At 36.2% G+C, this 27,040-nt stretch overlaps 1 protein-coding gene across 6 annotated transcripts in view; it reads right to left on the minus strand.

Annotated features, from left to right (window-relative positions):
* LOC126771384 (zwei Ig domain protein zig-8-like) overlaps window positions 1–27,040 on the minus strand; it is a 434,006-nt gene that overhangs the window by 303,068 nt on the left and 103,898 nt on the right. For all 6 annotated transcript variants that reach the window (XM_050491254.1, XM_050491282.1, XM_050491275.1 and 3 more), the window contains exon 3: window positions 10,659–10,825. In XM_050491254.1, coding sequence (XP_050347211.1) covers window positions 10,659–10,825 — 167 coding nt within the window. The remainder of the gene's footprint in view (window positions 1–10,658; window positions 10,826–27,040) is intronic.

A 27,040-nucleotide genomic window follows, 5' to 3' on the forward strand; every position in this document is an offset into this window, starting at 1 on the left:
TATCGCAGTATGGGTTTTTTATAATTGGTCATGGCTCGGCAAGTATAACACTCCAAATGAAAAACATTAGGCATTTGAGCGAGACCAATGTTCGAAAAAATATACTAGAATCAGGATCACGTTTACGGTAGTAAGGAAATGTTATGAGAAGACCAGATGATCACGTGACCCAAACAGTGATTAAGCTTTAATCGGAAACGAGAGGCTGAGGTCGATTACGTCTAACATAAGAAAAGACATGCGAACAATAACAATCGAATATATTTCTATGACCCATATTTACTGCGAGAAATATATTTAAGAGATAAACACGCCTGTATACACTTATAATTGTTATATGTATATATGTACTTTTCTCATGATTTTTTTTTAATCTATTTTATTCCTGATCTGTATAATAATTTTGTAAATAATTTACATGCGTATGAATTTCCCTCGTTATATCGGATTTCGGCTTTCATTAATAAGTCAAAACATGTTTTGGCAACATTCCTAATTAAGAGGATTAATAATACTTTCGTATAATTTATATATTAAATTTCCTGTTGTGTTTAAACTCAGCGTTGCTTTCTCGTTAATTATAATGTGTGATGACTGCATTATGGTTCAACAATTATTTGCGTCATTGAAAAATTATGATTATCGAGCTTAGCGATCTATCTGCCTTTTTTTTTATATGCCCCGGGATGGCAAATGACTACTCCACCTGATGGTAAGTGGTAGTAGAGTCCAAACGCGACGACGGCCAGTACAGTCGGGAAGAATGTTCTGTACTAGCCGTCCCCGCCTTGCCGGCCCGCAAGATGCCCCTTTACGCCTCGTTTGAAGGAACCCGGGTTGTAAGAGGAGGGGAAGACGTGAGCTGGTAAGGAATTCCATTTTTTGGTAGTGCGACAAAGAAAGGAGTTGCCAAATTTCTTGTGCGCGATGGAATTGATGTCACAGTTAGGCGGTGTGTGCACGCGAGCTGGTTCTCGACCAGCTCGCGTGGACTTAAGAAGGAAGGGGGAAGCAGGAATTAGAGAGAATAATTTCTCAGAGCACTCGCCGTGATACAGTCGATAGAAAGCGCTCAGTGCTGCTATCTCGCGACGCAATTGTAAAGGTTCAAGGGTGTTTGTGACCTTTACGTCGCCAATAATGCGTACTGCACGTCGCTGCAACCGGTCCAAGGCCTCCAGTAGGTACTTAGCGGAGCCTTCCCAAAGGTGCGAGCAATATTCAACGCAAGACCGTACCTGTGTTTTGTATAACAGGCACAGTTGTTGTGGCGTGAAAAAACGCCACACCTTGTTCAGAACTCCGAGTTTCCGTGAAGCTGTTTTTATAATAGCCTCGATGTAATCCCTTGGACTAAGGTCGCAGCGAACGTCCATCCCCAGCATGGCGATTTTGCTTTGTATCATCAGCGGTGTGCCACAGAGGAAGGGATGAGGGTAAAATGGTGACTTTTTCGCTGTGAGTGCGCATGCCTGTGTTTTCTTGGCATTAAACTCAACAAGATTATCAGAACCCCATTTGGCGATGAGCTCTAACGTCCTATCGAGTTCAATGACAAGATTCTCCCGCCTCTCCTCAGTTTACGCCCGCCCAGCCACTGCGCGTCCGTGGTATCCACCATGCACTGTACTATCATCTGCATAGCAATGTATGTTCCCAAGAGAGAGCATATCATTGATATGCAAAAGAAAGAGTGTGGAGATAGCACAGATCCCTGGGGGACCCCAGCATTCACTACATAGAATTGTAAAGCGCAACCATCTACTAAAACACGAAGGCTACGCTTGTGTAGGAAGCTGGCAATCCAGGTGCATAGCTGAGCAGGCAGACCATATGCCGGTAGCTTGGAGAGAAGACTTCTGTGCCAGACCCTGTCGAAAGCCTTGGAGATATCGAGGCTGACAGCCAACGATTCTCCATGCTTGTCGATAGCTTCACCCCAGAGGTGTGTTACGTACGCTAGAAGATCACCTGTGGACCGTTTTGGTCGAAACCCGTACTGACGATCATTAATTAGACAGTGATCTTCTAGGTAATGGATCAGTTGGTTGTTTAGAATCCGTTCCATCACCTTACAAAGTACTGAGGTGCTAGCTATTGGTCGATAATTTGCCGGGTCAGACCGATCCCCTTTTTTGGGAACCGCTTGCACATTAGCTCTTCTCCAAGCCTCCGGCACACATCCCGAAGAGAGAGAAAGTTGGAACAGGCGCGATAATACAGGAGACAGCTCCGCCGCGCACTTCTTCAGCACAATGGCTGGTATTCCATCGGGACCACTAGCTTTCTGTATATCAAGTGATTGCAGCTCCGCACGCACATCACGTTGCCTGATTTTGATGTCAGGCATCGTGTGGCCACATGAAGGTATTGTTGGTGGCTGCGCACTACAACCATCGATCACAGAGTTGTCGGCAAAGAGTTTAGACAGGAGGTCGGCTTTTTCCTGCGGACTGTGAGCTAGCGATCCGTCTGGATTTCTGAGCGGTGGCAGCGAAGGTTTGCAGAAATTGTTTTGCACATACTTGGTCAGACGCCAGAAGCTACGGGAGCCCCTAGGAAGCGAAATAAGGTCATGACCAATCTGTACAATGCGCTGTGCATCCGCTCTCGTGTATGCCTTCCTACAGGACTTGGAATTTTTATTGTAGTTTGCTTTCAGTCAATGTTAGATGCCCCGCTAATGCATCAGCAACAGCAGCGGCACCAGCTGTCGGGTCATTCCCACTGAAGCAACGTTCCTTCCAAGGGACTGACGCATAGTAATCGCGCATACCGTCCCAATCTGCCGACTTATAGTGCCAAACGCGACGTTTGCATACCGCTGATGGCGGTAGCTTGGCCTGTGGCACTTTAGTAGATATAAGGCCGTGATCCGAAGAACCAAGTGGAGCTTGAACCACAACCTGATATTCCACCGGGTGAGAAGTCAGCAGAAGATATAAGAAGATATAAGAAGCAGAAGATGCCTTTACAGTACAATATCTTAATACAAGTCCCGCGTTTTTTTTGCAATGTATGCGTATGCGTATTGCAAAATTTTAAGTCTTAATTATTTATAGAAAATGCTTATAATAATTGCTAATATTGAAACACACTAGAATATATCGGTTCACAAATATGCTAGATTTAGCGTTTTACTGCTATTTAATTACTGATAACTAAAAATAAATCTAAATGCTGTTAAAACTCTCCGGCTTCTGTGTAATAATATTAGTTTAGTTGATTTACTAGGGATGGCTCACTTAGGGGTGTATGTCAGTCACCTCCACGTGGTGCGCCCTGGGCAACGGGGTCGACCAGCAATCCGATGTTTTTTTTCCGGAATGCTTGTCGATCGCGGCTGAGACTGACGCGGCGGAAGAGTCGCGGGCCGCTACTGGGACTTCTCTGTTGCGCAGAGTGGACCAGCGAGCGGCTTCGTGGCAAATAGGAGGACTCCGGGGTCCTTTTGGGCCGCCGGAGAGAGGAGGAGTTGGTCTCTGAAGTCCTTTCGGGCTGCCGGAGACAGGAGTAGAGGAGTAGAGGAGGAGGGAGAGGCGGGTTCGTCCAGTTTCGGTGTCGATGCTGGGCGGACAGACTTCGGTCACCGCCTTCTCAAACTCGTTTCCCCATCCAGGCGCCAGCCTGTGGTGGGACCGAGGGCCTTGCCTTCACCGGCCGGGTCGAGAGGAGAAAACCTCAATAAAAAACAACAGGTGGGTCGCTCATCCAAAGCGACGGCCGCAGGTGGAGTCGCGGTGGTGTGCTAACGCGTTCCCGTAACCCCGCCACCATGCGGTGAGAAGGAAACGAGGAGGTTTTAGTGGGTAGGACGATGGCCTTCTGCCCCGTGAGTCCCACATACCCGTCCCGGTCGTGTCCGGGCGGCAGACGTAAATGCCTTTCCTCCTCGAAAAAAAAAAAAAAAGGGATGGCTCACTTTTTAATATTTGCAGCAGAAAAAACACATGTGTGACAGAAATATTAAATAATCTTTATGAGCTAATCACGGCGTGGTCCCTGGTCCCGATAATTATACTGCCTCACTCACTGTTTAGCGGTTGAATTACTAATGAGTACACTTTGTATATCAATTATATTTCCTTATAGGATGAACTTTAAAGTTTTAACCTTTGAATAATGGTCGTTACATGTATGTGTGTTAGTGACTTAACATCTAGGCGAAATTCGACATAGGTGTGTGGTTTTGTTGCATTCGTAAAAGCACTCCCTAGTGTCATTTATATGACACTAGGGACTTTCCATATTTATTTTAGTGGATAGTTTCTGCTAGATTCTATATCTAAACAAAATGGGTTTTTTATTATTTGCATCTATAAAATGTAGTTGGTTATAATGTAAATCAAAAAGCAATAAAATCAAACGGCTGTATGCCCATTACCCTCCCATATCCAAGCTCGTGGGAATTTAGTCGGTATGAAGCGTTTCTCAGTGGTTAGTGATGGTTGTGTGCAAAAGTTTTACAAAAACGGTAAGTTTAAAAAAAACGGTTACTGCAGCTTTCACCACTTATATGATGCCCCACGCTTACCTCTCATTCGAAAATGGATAAAGCAGTTTGAAGAGACCAGTTAAACATTAGAAAAACTAAATACGAGCACCAAAGTCAAAGTCAATAGTTAAAGTATTAATAAGCATAATCACATTTTGTAAATAGATATATTATATATGTACTTATTATAAAAATGAAAACTCTATATAGCTCTGACTTACAGACAAAACTCAAAGTGTAAATGTAAGTAGTTTCGTCATTTATATCAGAGAGCCCTCCACCCACAACTCATAATATGAGTAGACAAGAGCCTTCAATCTTCAAACTATAAACTAAAATGTCTACTAACAAGTGATCTTAGGATGATGCTATTGAAAATAAACTTTATTTTTAGAGCAGCAAAAACCATATTTATGGAACGATTTTAATTGTTTTCTCACAAAAGGTGCTATTAAGGAGAACTTTCATAATCGCGAGCGTCAAAATCACCCGCACTTCTGCAACACATTCATTAAAACACGCACAAGAACATGTGGCTTTTAAACGCATTTCGCAAAACTACTTCATGAAAGGGAGATTCTATACAACGAATTCCCAACTTTAAATGAATGGAATATAGTCGGATTTTGTGTGAAAATACTGTTTTAAATACAGAGTGACTGCAATAGGATCATATTGAGTAACATATGAATAAATTGTATATCAAACTTAAAACATTAATGTGTTATTTTCTTTCTCTTTCTCGTTTTGAATAGTTATACAGTAAGCCCGTTAATGTCCGACTGCTGGACTAAGGCCTCCTCTCCCTTTTGAAGAGAAGGTTTGGATCTTATTCCATCACGCTCCCCGGTGACGGTTGGTATAATTCACATGTGGCAGAACTTCAATGAAATTAAATACATGCAGGTTTCCTCACGATGTTTTCCTTTACCGTCAAGCACGATGATGACACAAGATGAATAATAAACACAAATTAAGCACATGAAAATTCAGTGGGTGCTTGCCCGGGCTTGAACCCACGATCATCGGTTAAGATACACGCGTTCTAACCACTAGGCCATCTCGGGCTAATAGTTATACAAATCTTTTTATCAAAGAACAGCAAATAAAATTATCAAATAAACAGTACATACAACACCGAATCAATTTATTATTAGACGTTGAATATATATTTTTATTCTCTTTATACTTCATGCGATTAGGATATTTTTGTATTATCATATAACAACTTCTTATGTTAAAAATCTTATATTATTAATATATTTTATTGCGAATTGTTTCAGATACAGTAACTATCAGTAATAATAACTCGTCGAATATCTCATTTGAGTTATTTTAGTAAAAATGTCAAAATTATATTGAAGTAAAGAAATCCAAAATATGTCAATTGAGAACCGCCTGTACATGGAGGCAGCCTCCACAACTACTGAGCAATTATACTCACGGCGGAAATCCAGACCAACATCTCTGTCTATTGTGTCTACTTTTTAATCACCCACTTGGTTACTTTTACGAGATAATGATACCTCGGTGTACATACTGGTAAAGAGAGACATCTTACATTAATAATGAGTAGGTATATAACATTTATATAAGACTGATACATATAATTGATATATAGATCACATTTATGAACAATTATCGCTTTGGTTACTTCCGTCCACATGGAGATAGTTATTTGTCACTCTTTTAAAATATTATATTTTTAATATTTCTTTGATATTGTGACAAACAAATATATAATAAATAAATAATAGTTTCATTAGTAAAATATACCTATTAAAACATAGCAAAGAAATATATTATAGTACATATTATATAGTATAGTAATATATATGTATATATGATAGTGAAGTACGCGTCACGCTTTGTATATAAAAAGGGAGTGGAAAGATGCGGGAGGAGGGCCTGACGTCATAAGAAAACGTCGCGCCGTTTGCCGTCACGGCATACGTGTCGGTTTTACCGCCAAGGCACGCCAATAGATGTAAAACTTTGTAAGTTGAAAATTGGACAAAAAATATTTAGTATTCTAATTTGTATTACCACCAAAAGCACAACGTGTGTCCAAAATATAAGATCGATATGTGAATCCTTTTTAAAATTCAGTCACAAGATTTGACGCAAATATTCATACATATATACATAGGCACACAAGCAACAAGTGAAGTTAAATAAAATATATTAGAATAAAATGATATATCGGTCGCTTACTTTTGAATCGTCATTTTACAATCGTATGTCAAATCTAATCTACAATCAGCCATAATGTAGATCTCCCGAAAAGTACAGATAAGATGCCTTATTTATTAATTATTTTTAGCATCAAATTTAAATTTATTAATTGGCAAAGTTGAAAATATTTGCGGAATTTTATTAAAGAATTAATACCTTACTCCAGAAAGGATTTATTAACTTTGCGGAGTCAGAAACTTGGTATTATAAGTTTATATTTACTAAGCGTGTTTACAGAATTGATTGTCACAGGTTTTATCAAAATATATTATATATATATAATATATTTTGATATATATATATATATAAGGTATCAATCAATCAATCAACAGGCAATCGTTGTCCACTGCTGAACATAGGCCTCTCCCAAGGTGCGCCAAAGCTCCCTGTCCTCCGCCTTCCGCATCCAGTTGGTGCCCGCCACCTTCTTAAGGTCGTCGGTCCACCTGGCTGGAGGGCGCCCCACGCTGCGCTTGCCGATTCGCGGTCTCCACTCTAGGACTCGTCTGCTCCAACGGCCATCGGTCCTACGACATACGTGACCAGCCCACTGCCACTTCAGCCTGCTAATTTTGCAAGCTATGTCGGTGACTCCGGTTCTTTTCCGGATAATCTCATTTCTGATCTTATCCTTCAAAGATACTCCGAGCATAGCTCGCTCCATAGCACGCTGAGCGACTTTGAATTTGTGGACTAGTCCCGCAGTTAGTGTCCACGTTTCGGCACCGTATGTCATGGCAGGCAAGACGCATTGGTTGAAGACTTTCGTCTTCAAACATTGCGGTATAGACGACTTGACGAAGGTTGCCAAATGCTGCCCATCCCAAGCGAATTCTTCGATCGGCTTCCTTCTCGAAGTTGTTCCTACCGACTTGTATTATCTGTCCTAGGTAGGTATATTCACTAACAACTTCGAGAGGTTTCCCTTCGACGTATATCGGTCCCGGCACGACATGCCTATTGAACATGACCTTGGTCTTGTCCAAGTTCATACCGAGACCGACACGCCGGGAAGACTCGCCTAGGCTACGCAGCATTTCGGTGAGTTGTTCCAGCGACTCTGCTATGATGACGATATCGTCGGCAAATCGAAGGTGTGAGATGTACTCGCCGTTTACATTGACTCCATACCTAGTCCAATCCAGCGTTTTGAAAACGTCTTCCAACGCGTTGGTGAACAGTTTCGGGGATATTACATCCCCCTGTCTCACCCCTCTGCGCAGTTGGATCGCCTTCGTCTTACAGTCCTGGATGTGGACAGTCATTGTAGCGGCGTTGTACAGACATCTCAGTACCTCGATATATCTCCAATCGATATGACATCTCTGCAATGAGTCGAGCACTGCCCAGGTTTCGATGGAGTCGAAGGCTTTCTCGTAGTCCACAAATGCCATACACAGCGGCTGATTGTACTCTTCGGTCTTCTGCACAATCTGCCGAACAGTATGGATGTGGTCCACGGTGCTGTAGCCTGATCGAAAGCTGGCTTGCTCTGGGGGCTGGAACTCGTCAAGTCGTCTGGCGAGACGGTTCGTGACGACTCTTGAGAACAGCTTATACACGTGACTCAGGAGGGAGATTGGTCTGTAGTTTTTCAAGAGGGTTTTATCACCTTTCTTGAAAAACAGTACCATCTCACTCCCGCTCCACGTTTCCGGGGTCTTGCCATGTTGGATGACGGAATTAAAGAGGCTTACTAGCTCTTTCAGGACCGGAGTCCCGCCTGCCTTAAGCAACTCTGTTGTGATTCCGTCATCTCCCGGAGCTTTGTTGTTTTTAAGCTGTTCTAGAGCCGCCCTAATCTCGCCTTGGTCAACGACCGGGAGCTGCTCGGAGTAATGGCACATAAGAGGGGCGCGCTGGTCATCAATACTGATTCCCACGGGTTTATCCGATCTTGAAGAGAACAACTGCCCATAAAACCTCTCTACTTCTCCGACAATCTCAGGCCTAGAGGTAACGACCCCGCCATTTTCAGTTTTAAGTTTTGTCAGACGCGGCCTCCCAAACTTGCGAGCGAACACTTTCGATCCCCGATTTTGCTCAATCGCAGCCTTGATGGCACGGGTATTGGAGCGTCGGAGATCGCGTCGCGTCAGCGTTTTTATTATTCGATTTAAGGCCTTATCTGACAAAAACGATGGTAGTTGTCGTCGTTTTCTCATGAGCTCGAGTGTCTCAGCAGAGAGTTTTGGTGCGTTGTCTCTTCTCTGTGGCGGAAAACACTTGCGGGATGTGTTTTGCAGTATTTTGACCAGCGTGTCGGTTCTCTCATCAATGCTGCTTATGGTTTCCAAGGCGGTGAATTGATTTTGAAGTTCCAATTGGAACTTTTCGGAGCCTTAAGCAGCTTGGAGCATGGTAGGTCGGAGAGTAGACCTCATCATTCTCGATCTTTCGGCTTTTAAGTTGATATTTAGAGTGCCTCGAACCAAGCGGTGATCACTTCCGGTATTAAACCTGTTGATCACTGAAACATCTCTAAATATGTGCCTTTTATTCGAAATGATAAAGTCTATCTCGTTCCTTGTCACGTTATCGGGGCTTCGCCAGGTCCACCTCCTCTGAGGCTTCTTTTGAAAGAAAGAATTCATCAAAAAAAGCCCCTGCGCTTCGAGAAAGTTTACCAGCATTTGCCCCCTGTGATTTCTGCAGCCCAAGCCGTAAGGTCCGACTTTGGATTCACCGCTATCTTGTACTCCCACTTTAGCATTAAAGTCTCCCATAACAACATTGTAGTGGGCCTTCGAGGTGTCGTTGATGCTAAATATAAGGTATACTAAGAAGCAATTGTAAATATTCGAGCTACAAGATTTTAAATAACCCGGACTCTTTTTTGATATTTCATTAAATATTAAGTGTCAAAAAAATATTTATTTGATATTTCAATCGTAAGTCGTGACATCGATAATTGTAACGTTTTATTAGCATTTTTTTAATTTAAAAGTTAGTTTTTAAGCATTTTTATTAATTTTCACAAATTTCAATTCGATCGATAGTAAAAAGCAACTTATGTCCGTTTTCGTGTCTAAGCTATCCGTGCGCCATTCTTACAATGATCGGCTTTACGTTGAAATATGTACAAAAGGTAGAGGAGAAAGAACTGAACACAAGTTTTATAGTTATTATTATATTAGGAACTAGTTAATAAAATAATATTTATTAAAAAGAATAAGTACCTTAATTTTTAAATAAACTAAGGAGAGTCAGGTGTAACTTTTCAAAATCAGCTACTAATTTTGAAAAAAGGTTGTCGCTAGTGACATTAATATCATAATATGCTTACAGCTTCTGTTTATTCAAAAATCATTTTTCAAATCTTTTATAATTACATAACAGCCTATAAACCTTTATTTTTTCGTCCCCTGGACATATACATTTCAATATTTCCACTAATAGAGTAATGGGCTCTCAATATCCAAGTGGCTATTATTTCACCCCTACGTCGCATTTGCCAAACTTTTGGCCAAATGTAACAGGACTCTGCCAATTTTTCCACTGGTAAATGGGTCACCTATTTCTGAATATAGTAATGTCGACATTTTATGATACCGTTCCCAATGCATGTGTTGTACAATGTTTGAAAACTTCAATTTATTTTGTATCCACAATGAACTTCGGTAATTCGTTCGAAAGCCCCAACTCTGAACCTCTCTATATCCAAGCTATAAGCTTTTAAATAAAGTTTTAACAGTGTCACGTTTTATTGCAGATTTCAAAACGAATTGTAAAATAGTAAAAAACATATATTTACAATCACTGCATCAATGCTTCCCTATGTTAACTATATTTATATAAAATGAAGTTTTGTATAAATCCAATAAAAATTAAAGCAAATAATTTCGTGTAATGTTAACTTAAGTTATGAAGATAGCATACAAAGTCTCGGAAACTGTAAGAATGGGCTGGATTAATTTCTATCGCTTACCGTTCTGTTGCCAAGGTTTCTGACTCGGCAGCTCAGGTACGCGGACTTGCCAACAAGAGCCGTGACGTTCCGTGGAGTAGCCGCGTCGAAGGACGGAGCAAGCCGTGTTCCGCCGCCAGCCGGCAACGCGTTTACTGAACCCGCACCGCCAGCTACGTCGCAGAAACCTAAAAAAATATACTTTAATAAAAAAAAAATATTGACATAAACATAAATCACTATCTATCTACGGTATATTAGGTCACAGATAATAATAATAATGTCCTCCAGACCGATTTCGGCCACGGCGGCTATTCTCAAGAGAGATTAGCCAACTACGGAGGAGATATTCCGCCTTCCTATTCTATAAAAAAAAAATTACAGTGCACAAGTGTATGCGCAAACACAGGTGCACTCTCTATTCTCTAACTGTCATAATCCGATGGGGCGGCAATCCGACACGACCTGAAACAGTTCAGGCGCAGGACCAACGGCTTTCCGAGGCACGGGAGTGTATACACTTCCAACTTCCAGACTACGGGCTGCTACTGTGAATTTTCTGACAGAAAAACCCAATAGCTTTTTATTGGCCCGACCTGGGAATTGAACCCAGGACCGAGTCTGCAGCCTTACATCAAGCCACTAAACAACGAGTCAGTCAAGTCAGTCACAGATATAAAAATAAAATAAGGAAATCAAAACACAAAAATAAATACCAAATATAAAATTGTATAAAATATTTAAATGATTTAGGAAGACAATACATAACGTTAATGCTCCCTATTCAAAGAGACAAACTAAATAAGAGGATTTTCATCAGTGGGGCCGTGTCAGGGGACAAAGATGTGAATTAAGCGTCACCGTCGCTCCAAGACCTGATCCACTCGTGTTTAAATTGTTTAATTAAAAGTGAAGAATAGAATACGCTGTCAAGAAATCTGACCAATCTTACACACGAGATAATAAATTACTTTGAAAAATACACGATAAACAAAAATGCGTTTGTTCATAATTCTTACTTATCTAAATAAAAAGTGATACTAAGTTTACTACTTCGTTAAAAAACCTAACCGAAATAAACATAATTGGTTGTTTAATGTATCCTAAGCAAATTAGGTAAAATAATTTATGATTCATTCATAAAAAAAAGTCTGTCATAAAGAAAGCACACAATTCTATGTGCCCTATGAGTGTTTTTTAAAGTTACATTTCTTTGAGCTCGACGAGTATAACATTTCGAGGTCAAACATCAGCACGACGTACGTTTCAATCAACAATACGTTTCTAACGGAGATAAGTTTGACTTCTGTCAAGTGTCACTAAATTGTTAACTCTTAAATTTGTTTCAATAGCAACTAGTAAACTCGATTTATTTAATATTTACCGCTTTAAAATTTTAATTTATGTTTACACCAATGTTCATTTTCATATTTGTATATAAAAGCCAAATGTACAGTATTAAACTATGACCCAAGCCAATAATTTATTGGCATTGGTTAGTAAATAAATATGCGATACACATATGTATAATATATTAATTAAACGAAGGAAATGTAGCCACCGTTGCCATATGTCATATTTCCACAGACGAGCTAGTAAGCTAATTACAAATCGATTAGTTTGTGGTTTACACGCGGATATTGTTCATTTGTGGAACTCGAACTATGTACGAACAGTTTAAAGGTGATCATCAATTTCATCAGAACACAACGCAAGCAAACCGCCGAAAGCAATAATGAATGACTGAGTGAAGAAGTCTTCATTAGATAGAATTTAAACAAAACAATAAATAGTTTTTATAATTAAGATATCAATTTACTAAATGTACAGCAGCGTGACGTCACAAATAAGAGGCCATAAGGCTTAATATATTGGCAAACTAAAGCCCATAACAATGGGTCTCTGAATGCCTGATGACGGTTGTCCGGAGAAGGTTGATTTGAAGATTCATTTCATGCTCAGCGGTAAAGGGAAACCACAAGAAGAACCTTCATGTGTCGGTTGAAATTGTTGAATTTGTATGCAGGAATCCGCTCTGGAGCTTCAAACCTTCTCCAAGCTCTCAAGAGGACTTGCCAGAGACCGAGATGGAAGCACTTGCCGGACTGAGCAAATTTGAACATATGAAGCCGACGATAGTATAATATTTAGTGTGTTTATATTTTCAATGTATCTGTCTGTATATATTATTGTTATCAATTATGGAAAAGCTGTAAGTGACGAAGTAAAATAAATAAGTCTGTTATTTCGTAACTTTTAAATGAAACTAAACTTAGTATTACTACCATACTTCGCTATTTTTCCATTTTAATTAATAATTACTTTCTGTGATATTCGCATAGCAATATTTTTTACATTTAAAAATCCCGCGTACAAAATTTTCGGTATATTTTTACGTTTCGTTGCTAAAAATATATGTTAAAATTATCGTTAGCCAGAGTTTGCTGTAAAAACGCTCGGTTGAGATGATAAATACATTTCAAACTTTAAGTTAATATTATTTTTTTAAATATACAAGCAATCTCTTTCTACAAAGAATTACTAATGTCTCTATTATTCCAATAAAGCATTAACCGGGTGTTGCTAGTGGGGACAACAATAGACCAAGTGTTCAAGATAGAATTGCGACTTTAACGTGTCTGGGCGAAGAGTATACCATTGAGCTATTGAGATATTGTTAAGTAAAGTTATATAAAAAAAATGTGCGGTCAGGGAACCCCTGTAAGGAACGTAGTTCTTTGCAATATTTATTTGACTAAAAATGTGTTTTAAAATGTAGATTTTAATTGATTATATAACTGTATGTTTGTCGCACCAAAAAGCGCCTTAACCTCTTCTATGCTATCTCTATCTCTAATAAAAGATTTAAAAAAGATTATTTTTTTTAACTTCAATTAATTTTTTTTATAACGATAGCAATCAATTTACCCTTCAATTAAACTAAGTTTATGATGGGAATTGTGACAATAGCCCAAGGTTCGAACTGGGACTTGCGTGCGGCTCGTAAGCCGGTAGCGCTATTGGTATTTATATGGTTATGTCTTTACCTTTATATTTTGTATTTTTAAGAACGTTAGGTAAGTATTTTAAATAAAATTATTTATTTTGAGTTTCTTGTATTAAATTATTTGACTTAATTAAAAAAAAAAGATCTTCAATAGGTAGGCGCACTATGGTTTGGCGCGGTTTGTCGCTCAAATATTCGGCATAAATCCTCTGTAGACTTCCAAAAGCGCATTTTGTAGCATTTTAGAGGTAGGCATAGCGCTATTTCGTTATGTAAGCCGCGTAAAAGAACTTCGTTTCAAAAATATGATTTTTTGTGAAAAACTCACAAATTCTATTGAGACGTAGTTGTGTCACCTACATTGTCATTGGGAACATCAATGGGAACAATAAGTGACCACCATAAGTCCAACAAGCCTGTTATTAACATTCTTTATACTTAATTTATATAAAACTGCAATTTATTGCCGTTTCTTTCCAGTAAAATATACAAAGCACAGGAGATTTATTTTAAATTTAATTTGATACAGTAAAACTGCTAAAGAACTCACGAGAGATTACTTGAATAAAATAATTCTTATTTTGCGTTATTACGTGTAAAAATCAAAGGCAATATGTTTATTAATTTAAATTAAGTTTCATTGAATTAACTTTATATTCTATAAATTTAAGATTTACGGCCGCCAACGTCCTAGTTTATGTGAATCCGATTGATCTAACTGATTGGCAACTTTATGCGCTATTGGATCGCGCCGGGGCGGTTTATTGCCAAAACTTCCCATATAAGCACTTTATGAAAACGAATTTGATAGAAAATCACTCGATCGGACTAACATCGTATCATATACGAGATGACTTTACGATTTCCGAAATCATTTTGTACGTCTTGTACGTTCCGAAATCGATTTGTAACAGGTTAAAATTAATATTCGGATATTACATATATTAATTGACAATATATATTTATGTCATCATCAAAATAAACACTATTTATTTTATTTATTTATTTAACAATATAAACCAAATTATAATTAAATTATGGCACTACAAAAGCCACGAAAGTTTATCTTGAGTGCCTTTCCGTCTATGGATTTACATACAATATACGCTATAATTGTTTTAAATAATACATCTTCAACTTAAATTTAATATTCTTAATAGTAATTATTTATATTCAGAGGCAACAGTGCCAGCGTCTTGGGTACAATGCCACAGGACAATCTTTTAGACGGCGTGTTTCTGCTTTAAATTTATAATGTGTATTTTGTTCTTTTTATTTTAATTTTGTATTTTATAAAAATAATAATAACAATATTAATAATAATAATATCCTGGGACATAATTCACACACGGCCATCTGATCCCAAATTAAGCAGAGCTTGTGCCATGGAAACCAGACAACTGATAATTACATATACTACTTTTCTTTTGTAAATACATACTTATATAGATAATTACACCCAGACTCAGGACAAACAGACATGTTCATGCACACAAATGTCTGTCCTGGGTGGGAATCGAACCCACAACCTTCGGCGTGAAAGGCAGGTATCGACCAACCACGCCAAACGGCTCGACCAAAAAATGTCTGTATGTTAGGTCTCTTAATAGTTATTTCTCGCCTTGTTCTGTTATCTAAGCTGTTTATTAAGCGAGGGATTATGTAAGAACTAGTACGCTGTCCATATTTGTTCTGATCTAGCTGATCTAGTTACTACTATATATATATATATATATATATATATACGAGCCACCTGGTATGTGATCTCCATCAGTCATAAGCATTGGCACAGTAAGAAATATTAATCACTCCTTTCATTGCCAATGCGCCACCAACTTTGGGAACATAGATGTTATATAGAAATATAATACAATAAAAAATAAATATTAATTATTACTACGACTGACGTGAGTTTCAATGTAAACTTAGTATTATTGACATATTAATAAATACGTGACTATGATTTCGATTGTGATGCTACCTCACATAAAAACATGCGTGCACATTAAAATACGTAAACCAAATTATAGACAAGGTACAATAAAGTAACAAAACATCTGTGGAGATACAATAATTAACAAAATAATATAAATATTTATATTATACAAACGTAAAAATAATAAAAATAAAGTATATAAAAGAGCCCTTTCAAGGCGAAGTATTTTCAATAATATACTTAACAAGATTATTGTCACATACAATTACGCAAATGGCCCAAATACTAAACTTCGTGGTCTAATGGAATTAGCTATGAAATGACCAAGGACTAAACGCAGGTGCCTGAATCACTTCACGCGCATAATTGCTGTGTTGAGTGACCATTATGTGGACGCCATTAACACTCACACGAGTGGGTGTGGTTTTACATGTTACTAAGTTTTAGGACAGATTAAACTAATTTTAATGGCATTAGGTTAGAGATATTTTTCTAATTAATAATTAAGCTACGAAAACTTTAACATTTTACTAATCGACTGGACTTTAACTGGCCTGTAAATGTTTTACTAATCGACTGGACTAGTGGACTCCTCTAATGTTAATGGGAAAGTTTTAGAGTTTATCTCACCACGCTGTTCAAGTGCGTGTTGATGACACTGTTTACAGAATATCATCCAATAAAATTTCGCAGTTTTCAACACAATGTTTACCTTCACCGCAAGAGAATTATAAAAACAAATGAAGCAAATGGATGTGGCGATTGCTTGGACTTTACCCCGTGATCTTCGATTAAGATTGAAGTGTTTCATACTATCTCGACTACGGGGTCAAAAATAAATAAATCTAAAGAAAAAAAGGTGGCGAGATTTAAGAACTTGCACCAATATACTGTAATTAGAGGTAACAATAACTTTGGAGATGCAATCGTTATTTCTTAGCAAAAGTCTTCTTAAGCAATAAAAACTTTAACATAAAGGATAAAAACAAAAAATTTACTTTCAAAAACGAAGTATACTGAATTGAAAGAATAAAAACACCGAAGTTTAGTTTAACTTACTAAAAAGGTTACCCAATTGCAAAACAATTATTTAACGCATTCGTTACCACTTTTCAAAACCTACTTAAAATATATAAATTATTTGGAATTCAAACATTCAAACCCTTTGGACAACAAGGTCATCCAAGATCCTTTAAAACAAACATACATGTGTCAGATGGTTCTGCTTATTAATTAACAAATTCAGCGAAGGCCATACATCTAATAGTAATTGTACCCATGTTTCACCCTCGAGACCAGTTGTCTCAGTCCTGCTTGAATTTCCCTTCGCGCTTATTTGCCCTACCTTTGTTTTGTTATTCATTACATATGTTTTGAGCACGCCCGGAGGCAAAATATAATTAGTTAATTCGAGAATTTATGGATCGCAATCAAATTCGTGTAATAAATTTCGTAGCGAAGTTTTTATAAACTGTAACTTACATTCAATATTACCGTTATTAAGACGAAAATATTCGGAGCCTTCTAATTATCGTTATCAATCCCAAACTACCCAAAAAATGACACAGTGCCAACTTAATCAATTGCCCATCACTGACACTTGATGGATGTCGCCTTAATTAGCTACTATTTAACAAGCCCTTGTGCTACAAAAGATAAAATAGTCTTTATTACAACTACAATAGAAGCTACGGTATTTGCAGATCGACGCGGCATAAATAAAGACAAGGTACATGATGTGGGTCATGCGAAGGATAATGAAATCTATGTCATTGTATATAAGTATTTTAATGGTAGCAGAGATATTGTGGCTCGCTGGACAGATTGACGATGCGAACGAGGGAATGAGTGTGATAAAGCGACCGCGGGAACTGACGTCCTCAAGGTTGTAGGGTCGTCGAAAAAACGATTAACCCAGCGTAGACTTTAACAATAAATCTGAGAAGAGATTGGGACGTAATTTGATTGGATGACCATGACGTAAAACAGATTGAAAAGGAATCTTGATTCTAGAACATTCCTGATGCCGGCTGATGCTAATGAAAAGCTTTAAAGATTGAAATTGGAGATTCGACGAATTATTCGTACTATTTTATTGGATTTAGTCTACAGCTCCCAGTTACTTATTAAAAGTGTGATATATTTGTGAAAAAAAACGAATTGAACTACCGATTCAAAACGTTTAAGGACCAACATACTGTCGACAATTTATTATAACAAATATTTTTGAAGTAGCATTTATTTATTACACAAAATACTCTTATTACAATACAAATAAACATGACAGTTTATATCAATACAAATAATCTATTAAACCTAATAATGCTGATAAAATAAACAGATTCAACATTACATAATATCAAAAGAAACAATAAACAATTCATTTATACATTATACTTGCTGGAAACCTATTTGACAATTTCCTCGAAAATATTTTTTCATTTCTTAGTAAATTATCAACGTGTTTTCTAATAGCAAATCATAAAACTGTCAGTGCGGACACTCTAGCGCCGGGTTTGCTTTGTATTTATGACGCTGCGTTTGGAATGAGCTGTCAACGCTGAAAAATGTGGCGCGAGATGATATGGGTTCCTACGCTCCGATCTATTCCACGCGTCTTTGTATTATTTACACTTGATTTATACATTCCTTTCACGCGCTTATTTGGTTTCTTCAATTCTTCTTTCTTATACAACGTTTCATATTGAAAAATTGATGTGTTAAACGTCTGACTGACATTTAAATGAATATTGACCGCTCGTACAATTAAAAAAGAACAATTTGTTCTTTATTTGAATAGTCTTACAAGTACTTTTGAATCGATGTCACAGGATAAAATTGAATGTTAAGCTACAAATAAATGAAATTAAATATTCAAAGTAGACAGAGTCATATTAGTCTGAATTATCAAATATTATTCTATTTGTAAAACAATACGATTCCGTAATACTTACTAATTTACTTATAAACGTTGTTAAGCGGCTATTTGTTTATATACTAATTTCTCTCTTTCTGTTATTATTGATTTCACATTGGAAAAAAGTAGACACAGCATGTTAGTTGTAAAGTGTCAATCTGTCATGTGCCAATTAAGTACAAACAAACAAACAATTAAGTAAAAACCTTAAAATTCATTATGATATTTAATGTTGGAGGAATATTTGAACCAATATGCATCTCTTGTTTTTGTAATATCAATAAATAATATGATTTACTTTCCCAAAAACGGGTTACATTTTAATAATTTTAAGCTTCACTTTGTCGTAAACCGTGACGTAATTCAAATATTTCAGGGAAACAAACGTCCGCTATACATACGAGTACAAGCATACAGGAATTTTTCATAGCATTGTTTTAGTCGCGTGGTCGCATAAACAAAGTCCATTTTAAAACGGAACTCCGCTTTTTTAATCTAAGATTTTACAGAAAGTAAATGCACGGCTCTGTAAGTAAATTCCCAATTGTGTGAATTTAGAGTTCAAGTTTTTTTTTATAGCCTACTTAAAAGTTAAACTAAAGTTTAACATTGCTAAGTACATTGGCCTCCCAAGTTTAACGAGTTGGGAGAATATTAAAATAATACTTTAAATCTTATATTAGAGACATAATGAATAAATAACTAATTATAAAAATAACGATGATGATGATGACGACCATGTCCTCCTAGCCAATTTTGTCCACGGCGGTCAAACTCAAGATGGATTAGCCAACTGCGCAGGAAATATTATAGTGCACAAGTGTGGGACGGTAATCCAACACGATCAAAAAGAGTTCAGGTGCATGACCAACGGCTTTACCGTGCTTTCCGAGGCACTCCGGTGCCTTCAACTTCTAGACTCAGTACCTCGGGATCTGCGGCCTTATATATAGCCTCTAGACCAACGAGGGAATCGAATAATAATATTAGGAACATTACTACATACTTTGGCTTAAAATAAATGACTAAACCAAAATATTAAAGAGCGCTTAGCATCTCAGATTAGCCTTTATATTGCGTTGCGGGGAATAATTCGAAAAATAATTTGCATTCTTAATTGTAGCAGTCAGTCGTACCGCAAAAGATTGCTTAATAAATCAAGTCATTTCGAAACTATCAAATTGTCTTCCATAAATGAGTACAATAAAATACACATCGTTACAATATTTTGGAACAATTCAAAAGTAACGAATACTTCAAATTGTTTCTGTTTTTTTCAACCTATTAATGTCGCCACCCCTAATGAGCCCTAAATCGTTTAAAATAAAGTACATATGAGTGTTTAAATATATGCTGGTAATATAGGGGTCTCCGCATAAGGCATCATTAAATATACAAATACTTTTGTTTGGCCCGAATTTGGTGGACAATTAACCCCCCGTAGTACTACGAGTTACTGCTTTTGTAAAACTACTTCTAATATCACTAATACAACGTAATAAACTTTGCCTTAAGCTCTATTTAATTACAAAGTTTCTTTTTCAATATTATTTTGTTTTAGTGATTATTAATTTATTATTTATATATAGATACTATGTTTTTATAAAAAAAGTACATAGCATTAAAGTATATCATTGTAAAAAGAAATTAAAAACTCGACATTCGACAGAGATTTTTTGTGTTGTTCAGTTAGGCAGTTTCCATTTGGCTTTATATGCATAAATTAATATAAATCGGGAGTATGGAAGTAAGATAATTAGTAGTTCTCTCCATTCCTTATCAGAGGTCAGCAGATAAATTGTACTAGATCTAATTACAAACCTTGCCCTACCACATAAAAAAGTTACTAGTTATTTACACACAGTTCCTCACACAGTGATTAATGTCTTCCTGCCCGGATTCCCGCTGAGTCGACTAATCTCAGATACTAGTCAATTGCGCAGATATATTACAATAAAAAATGTTTACCCAAACAAAGGCGCAAATTATTCCCGCACTCTTATAATCGGATGTACCATATAATCCGGCAAGATTGAAGATAAATCAGGCAAAGACATTACCAACTTTCTTAACCTACTACTGCGATTATATTGAAAAAAAGAGCTCGGTAACATTGACTGTCCTACCAGACGGGTAAGGTACCAGATAGGTAAGGATAAGGTAGGCAGTTAAAATAAAGTTAAAATATACTTTATTCAAGTACTAGGGGGGGCACTTTTGAAACGTCATTTTAAAATTTTAATTTTAATATAAAACTACCACTGGCAAGTTTCAAGCTCAGTTGTTACTCTTTTTAACAATAAAAAAAATTACATGTAAAAATCATATTCAATTTGCCACATACTGTCCACTACAGGATGCCGATTAACCATTCTTGTAACATTATAACCTCTTTTTAAGACATTCAGTTTCCATAATTTTACAGCGAGGTCTCATCATGTACAAGTAAATATTACTTAAAGAGGCCTAAGTCTCATTTTACATAATCACTCACTAAATCATTTTGCAATATACATAATTATTTACATTAAAGCCATCAATAAATACAAATAAAAATTAAAAATAGTAACTGTACAAATCGTGCCTGCGTGGAATGATGGCAAGAATGGTGGCAGCCCTCTATTTTTCCCCTTTGAATCGCAATTCCCTTCTTTGATTTTGATTCTCTGGGCGAAAAATGAACCAGCCCTCCTGTCACCAGTAGAGGCAATAAGACGGGATGTAATATTTTAGATGAAAGTTTTTGCACTATTACTCCAAGGTCCAAGCGTTTCAACTGCAAACGGAACAAAAATATAATTTGGAATAAGAGACGAATATTTATAACATTTATTCGCTTCAGCTTTTTTTTCAGCTTTCACCTACTTCAGTTATAACGTTCATAGTATTCCCGTAATTTCAAAGTATGGAAATGACAAGTTATTATTAAAATTCAAGTTTCACTTATAACCTAAAGTCTATAAACGAACCCTAATACCCGCACAAGCCGCGAGACGAGAGAATTAGGGCATTCTAAATTATAGCACTTAATTACCTAAGTCTAACTCGGAGATGGCTTCCTTTGCCTAAGTTTCACGTCGCTTGATGTGATTACAATCTTAATCACAAAATTACCACTTTGTTACACTTAATTAGAAGATAAGAGAAACGTTTAAATGGGTATTTAGAAAATATTTTAATGACGCTTAAAGAATTCATTAATTAGACAATAATTTACTTATCGTCATTTGTTGAGCGGATTGTTAGAAATAATTAGTGTTTTATTTTATTGTTATAGGCTAGGGATTAATTTTGAAATGTTTATTTTTAAATTAGTTCGATACTGTTTGCGTTGCTTACATACAATTTTAACAAAAACGCCTATGGTTGAATTATATGAAAATTAACAAAACAAATGTAATCATCTAATTTATTTTAAAAGAGCAACTACGCGATTTTCTTACCGTTTCTTGTTGCTAGATGCTGCTTTTTAAGACGGTAGTAGAGTTCAAATATTCACGATTCAAAAACGTTTTCTTATAAAGTTTACTTGAATAAAATACATTTGATTTGTTGAGTGGCTTCGTAGAAGCGAAAAGTTTCAGTGAACCAAATAATGGTGATGACTCCAAAACATATACTATATATAGTATTTGCACAATTAAAATTCGATTCGTGTATTAGAAGCATGTTAAAATAAACAGCCTAGACTCCTTTAAACGTATGCCTTGTACATACAAATATAAATAATAATAATAAAAACAAAAACCATCTTTTTTTTTAAATAATATTTAAATATTTATGAGACGTTTCAAGCTCGGTCTCCCTATTTCTTATATATTTATGAGATAATTAATTTAAAAAAAAAGTTTCATAGTAGCCAAAGTCGTAGGTAGTGAATAAAAAAATATAAAATGGCAAAAAAAAATCCGTAGTCCCGACGCGGTAGTTAAAAACTGCAGCGCTCGCAAAAAGTCTTAATGGCCCGAGCCGCCACTTTTTGCAGCTTTTTTGCGATATTCGGTAATCCTTTGAATTGTGTTAAATGATATTCAAACTAGAGGAATGATTTATGACTTCGTAAGTTGAATAAAACACTTAAACGCTTTCAAGAAATCTTATTCTGTGATTTTGTTTGATATGATTGTAAATTGTAACTCCTTTATAATGTTTATTAATGATTTAATTTGTAACAAAGTACATAAAGAAAGTAAAAGCCCTTGCGACTCGATATACGTGACGGATGGCAAACTTTTTTGCGTCGGGAACATTTCACTAAAACGATACGGCTTTAAGTTTGGAAAGCTCTTTGACCTTGAAACTATTCACTTTGCGCTCAAAGAAATTTCATGTACTGTTTTGCAAATTTGTAAAATGTTATTTCCGTTATCGATATGTTACAGGCAGGAAGTCTTTTTTATCACAGTAATTATATAATAGGTTTCAATTGTGATAAGCTCATATTCATTTATAATAATATTATATTCATGTTTCGACTGTGTTTTTAATAAATATATTTTATTAATACGAAACGCCTTGCTGACTACTAATTACTATGTGCAGTTGCCTTATCTTGGTTATCTTGAGAGCTATGCATTTATATGAGGTTATTAAGCGTACTTATATATCTATTTGTTTCTTAACATTTGTTTCTAAACATTGTTCCGATCGTAATTACTACGCATAAAATAAATTGAACGGAGACAGCCACAGGAAACGTCCACTACTGACAACTTTACGAAAAACAGTCCGTTAAAAATAATATCGTTTCATGAAAATACTCATTAAAGTAATGAAGTTAATGTAATTACAGGCACAAGGGACATAACATCTTAATTCCCAAGGTTGGTGGCGCATTGGCGATGTAAGCGATGTTTAACATTTCTTACAGTGCCAATTTTATGGGCTTTGGTAACCACTTACCATCAGGTGGCATATGGGCCACATGGGCTCGTCCGCCTACCTATACTATATATAAAAAAAATAGTATAATTATTCATACTTTCAGAATTACTTTATCCCGCAAACAGCAGCGTGACGAATTCTTCTCAGAATACAATGACGCAAAGCCACGTTCGAGGTTTTTTTTCTTAATATTGTTACCTGATATCTTCATTGGAGTTATGCTTTGCTATAATTTTATACGCTTTTGTTAAAAACGTTTTAATTTTCGATAGTAAATAATGTTTTTTTTAATTTAATTTAATTATGTTGTAGAATCTGTGAATGATTATAGTACCAATATTTTTACTTAATATTTAAAGTTTATTGGTTACCCCAATGAAAGAAGCATCAAAATAAATCGTGTAGTATAAATAAATAAAAAAACATACTATAGATAAGATTGGAAATAATATATACTCGTGAGATATATATAGCTAGCGGGCATGGCCGCTTACTCTGTAATAAATACGGAGCATATAGAGAATCATCCTTTTTTGAAGACGGTTAAAAATATTTCGCCTATCCACTATCATATGACAAGCGTTAACTTGTAGGCGTTCTATATTTATTTTAAAGTGTGAAACACTCAAAGATCACATCGATCATTGTCAGCAGATGTGACGGCTGCCGTACACCGCACGCCGCTCGCCCGCCCTGTCTGCACGCGTCATTATGTCTCTAAAAAATGTGTTTAATTACTTGAGAGTCAACTGTGGGATTCGAATCAATTGCCTGAAAAAAAATTAATTATTTAAACATTGATGGAATTTTAATTTAAAAAATGTTAGTATTGTATAACAAATCAGCTTTAAAACTGTTTTAATTAACAAATATATCTTTAGAAATATTTTCTTTTAAACAAAGAACCATAGAGGTGTTTCAGTCGTATTGCTTTATGATTTTAGTTATAAGATAATTTATAGTTTTCGAAGAGTTAATTGTAGTTCTATGCTTCCGACAAAATTTACAAGTATTTCAATTCATATACGCATTTGCATAATAACGACGCGCCTAAAATAGCTTAGTAGCGTTATATTTATAGCGTTATAGGTATTTTATTATATAACTGAAATATATATACCATAATAGAAACCAACCCGCATTGGAGCAGCGTGGTGGAACAAGCTCCAAACCTTCTCCATAAAGAGAGAGAAGGACTTAGTCCAGCGGTGGTACATTTAATTTATGTCACTTTTACATAATTTTACTTCTATTTTATTATAAGCAAAACTGCCACGCTAGTCAAGAGTTAGGTTATACAACTAATTAATTAACTTTTGTCTTCGCTTCAAAAGAAAAGGTCAGGTCAATAAAAACCTGCTAATATACTTAGGACGGAGAGATAACAATACAAGAATTTTGGGGTTAAAATAACAAAAAAATGTAACATATTCAAAATAACACTGACCAACTTAAATTTTCCTAAATGAACTTAGTAAAGACTAATCAAGAACGTTGACGTCACAAGTCGAATTCATAATTACTATAACATCCTATGGATTTCATGGTGTTCACACGATCTATATAGAAGAGCCGAGAGGGCTCACTGGACAACACGTATAACTGGATACACGTATTCGGTATATAATAACCGAAATCACCTACCAAGACCTGGATCAAGCACCACGGAGATTGAATATTCTCAATTCGTGTTTGAAATTCAGCTCGTTTTCAACATTGAAGAAAAACGTCATAAGGTATAGTGCATGTGACGGATAAAATTCTGTCACATATATCCGCTAATCCTCGCTGGATCAGCGAGGTGGAATTACCTCCAAGCCACTAAAGGAAAGGAAGCCAAGCAGTAGGACATTCACGAGCTGTTTTTTTTTTATTTAGTCCAATTCGCTTGTCATGTAAGTTTTAACCTAGAAATGTAAATCAATATCGTAATTGCGATGATAATTATATTCAATGCAGGCTTATTCCGCCATCTTGGCAAGCCGTGCCCAATTACGCGCATTGTAATTGCTTGTTGCACATATTGTTGCATCAATGCGAACTAGATTTGTTAATTTACTATACAATTGCGACTGTTATTTACCGTAATTGTAGAACTTAACAGTTTCAATTTAGTAGTACTATAATGAATATCCATATTGCCGTTAGCGTATTATTGGAACAATAATTTTACAAAACGCGTTCAATTAATGTAAGTTAAAAGTGATTGTTGAAGAATGGTAATTACTAGAATTTATTAGAAAATAATAATTAGTAGAATTTTAATATAGAATTTTAATTTCTTTATCTCGTGCTTATATGCTCCATCCAAGTATTACCAACAAAGATTTACAAAAGAAGTGCATGTCTGTGACGTCAACGCTTTCGCTCTATGACGATGGAAATCGTTTTCTTTACGATACTATAGAAATACTAGCCAACTGCACGGGACATATTAGTGCCCAATCGCGTGCGCAAATATAAGTGCAATCTCTGTTCCCTCATTCGCATAACCCGGCAGTGACACTTTCAACTTCCAGATTACAGGCTGTTATTATTACCAGCCTGTAATCTGGAATTGACTTCGACTGAAAAACTCAATATTTTTTTTTATTGACCTGTCCTGGGGCTTGAACCTTCGAGCTCGGGATCTGCGGCCTTATAGCTAGTCACTATATCAATGATACAACCACATATACAATATAATACAACGTAGTTATAAATGCTTGTTACGATTTAACTTAATATTAACAAACATCGTAACTACTATCATATATTATCGTATACAACTAAATATTAAGAACAATTATATCAACCAAATAGCAACCTGCGGTGTTGTTGTTCAATTTGGACGCGTCGAGTATTATCAATAAGCAGCGGCATAATGCCGTCTCGGTTATGCACAGGTTATATGATGTTATAATGAATCTGGTAGTTCGCTTTAATATCCTCTGATACAACCCCGGATATGCAATCGTGGAATACTTGTCTAAACTACATCCGTTAGGCGCGCCGTACTGTGTAAACTGTATATTGTATTTTCATACATAACATATAAATTTAGTTGTATATGATTATTATATCTAAATAATTGATGATGAACAGTAACCGCTGAGTTTCTTGTGGTTTCATCTATGTAGAATTTACATACTCGTGGTAGCTTAAATCAAATTTATCTCGTAAGCCTATATAACTTACATTTGGATGGTATACAAGTTCTGTGCTACACGGTGTCTCTCGCGTTATATTAAAGTATACGTACTATAATACAAAGAAATATTACTGCCGACGTTATATACCAACAACGGTATTTAATGCCAAATTGACGGATGACGCCAATCTGAATTATTTTGATCTATAATCTACTTTTATCCCTTCAACCGTTTGGCGTTGAATTAAAAAGTATAAGTTGTATTTAAAATGTGTAATAATTATAAAAACAAGTTGACAATAGAGTAACAGCCTGTTAATGTCCCACTGCTGGGCTGCTGTGGCAGAATTTCAATGAAATTAGAAACATGCAGATTTCCTCACGATGTTTTCCTTCACTGTGAACCACGAGATGAATTATAAACACAAATTAAACACATGAAAATTCAGTAGTGCTTGCCCGGGTTTAAGCCCATGATTATGGGTTAAGATTCACGCGTTCTAACCACTAGGCCATCTCGGCGCTATTA

Source organism: Nymphalis io, chromosome 1, assembly GCF_905147045.1.
Source record: "Nymphalis io chromosome 1, ilAglIoxx1.1, whole genome shotgun sequence".
In the NCBI taxonomy this organism is placed as follows: Eukaryota; Metazoa; Arthropoda; class Insecta; order Lepidoptera; family Nymphalidae; genus Nymphalis; species Nymphalis io.